The sequence below is a fragment of the Penaeus monodon genome, chromosome 28, assembly GCF_015228065.2.
Source record: "Penaeus monodon isolate SGIC_2016 chromosome 28, NSTDA_Pmon_1, whole genome shotgun sequence".
NCBI classification, from domain to species: domain Eukaryota; kingdom Metazoa; phylum Arthropoda; class Malacostraca; order Decapoda; family Penaeidae; genus Penaeus; species Penaeus monodon.
In genome coordinates this window covers 1,572,101-1,573,864 of record NC_051413.1, presented here as the reverse complement: position 1 = coordinate 1,573,864, position 1,764 = coordinate 1,572,101, and the positions used below count along the sequence as shown (strand labels likewise).

At 37.2% G+C, this 1,764-nt stretch overlaps 1 protein-coding gene across 1 annotated transcript in view; it reads right to left on the bottom strand.

The window, feature by feature from the left end:
- LOC119591268 (protein abrupt-like) overlaps window positions 1–1,741 on the bottom strand; it is a gene marked incomplete in the record, with an annotated part of 18,155 nt that extends 16,414 nt beyond the window's left edge. The window contains 1 exon segment of the mRNA XM_037939985.1: window positions 1,393–1,741. Coding sequence (XP_037795913.1) covers window positions 1,393–1,399 — 7 coding nt within the window.
- Window positions 1,742–1,764: the final 23 nt, after the last annotated feature.

The following is a 1,764-nucleotide window of genomic DNA, read 5'->3' as shown; positions in this document are numbered from 1 at the left end:
AATATCTTTACAAAAACAGAAAAAATGCACAATACAATAATAAGTTCATTGAATATATTGCAATACAAGTAATATGATGCTTCATAGAGTAATACAAGCATCATATATAAGCCTACAATTAAACATGACTGAAAAAGCCCGGAAAGTGAAATATAGGTTTTCTAGAGGCTCACACATTCTAAAAGTCAGACTATTAGATACTATAATATGTTTTAAGTCTTAGTATAGTAAGGGTAGATTTTGGATATTTCATTGTACAGGGAGGTAAACGTTTGGCTTTGACTACAAAATTCTACATTATATGACTTGTCCAAGTGTTTGCACTTTGCATTTTGACAGAGAACAACAAACCACCACTACATATATTTTGAAAAGATAGCACTTGGCTGGGTTTTTCATCTGACCGTAAACTGATAGGGAGGTCTACAAGCTCATGGTTACTTGAATATACTTAGCCGAGGTTACTAGTCCCTTGCTACCACATCATCTGAGCCAGTGTTAGTTGATAACTGATTGCACTATTTCCCATCATCTACATAGCTTAATTCATATGTAAATGCATGCAATTTTGGTGCCTTTGTAAAAATGGTAAAAATATTTATTGTTCTATATGTTTGTACTATATTACTTGGATAATTCTCAATTTAAAAAGTAACTTATGCTTTGCTTATGAAAATTATGAAGTTATAAATGTAAATTTCTATTACCAAAAAATATACTGACACAAAAGCACATCTTCATTAGAACTAATTTTCTAAACTTTTGAACTGATTATTCATACCTAAAAATCTATGATTCTCTTCATTTTCATGAACACATTACAAAACATGTACATTCTGCAGTACTTCAAATGCAATGCTTATTCATAACACTTCACTTACCCCATAAAGAAGCAGTTAAACCTTACCCCCCGCCTTGCACCAATATCATTAGTCATTTATCTGATTTGGTGCATGCCAAATGTATTATTCTGCTGTAAAATTAGGTCATAATCACAATAATTCATAAAACTGAAGCAAAACAGAACCTTACGGCGATTTAAAATCCCTAACCCAAACAAATGCGAGTAAATACACACACCAACACACGAAGTACCATTTCCACGCTAGAATTCGGTATATAATAGGAAAAGCACCACTGGCTTTCCCCTCCTCACCTTCTTTTTATTCCCCATTTGCTATATCGACCCTAATCTAGCCAGCAAAAGATCCAGATAAGAAGGGAGAAAGAAAAATAAACCGAAGACTTGCGTTGTTTTGGTGGTATTTTCAGGGTCTAGCAGAAGCCACAGATCCCCGGGAGTGAAATGTCTCGTTTTTTCCCTATTTCCCGGCCTCTCTTCGTACCTAAAGCTTCCCACACACAGCGCACGTCCATATTCCGTCCACCTACCGTTCATTGACGAGAAAATTGGGAGTAATAAAGTATATATTATTCACATTTTTGGTGTTAGATTTTCTCGACCACAAGTTTTGTTGTGGTTTTTGTGGCTATAAGTGTAAGAGGATGAGTTTCTGACGCTCTACGAGGAGGTAAAAGCAAAGCGATCTCGTCGGCAGAAAAGGCTCCGATCGGGACTATAGGAGATTCGATCCTCTCTCCCCCGCCGAGCGAGTGAGGATCGAGGCTGTCGCGGCGTTTATACAGTGAGGTTGAGGGAAGTGGCGGAAGACGAGACAATCGCCTCCAAATGTTTTTCCGAAATTCTGGGCAACTTCGACTCGGATCTTAGATACAGTAAGTGGACTGAGTCTTGAGAGTTCG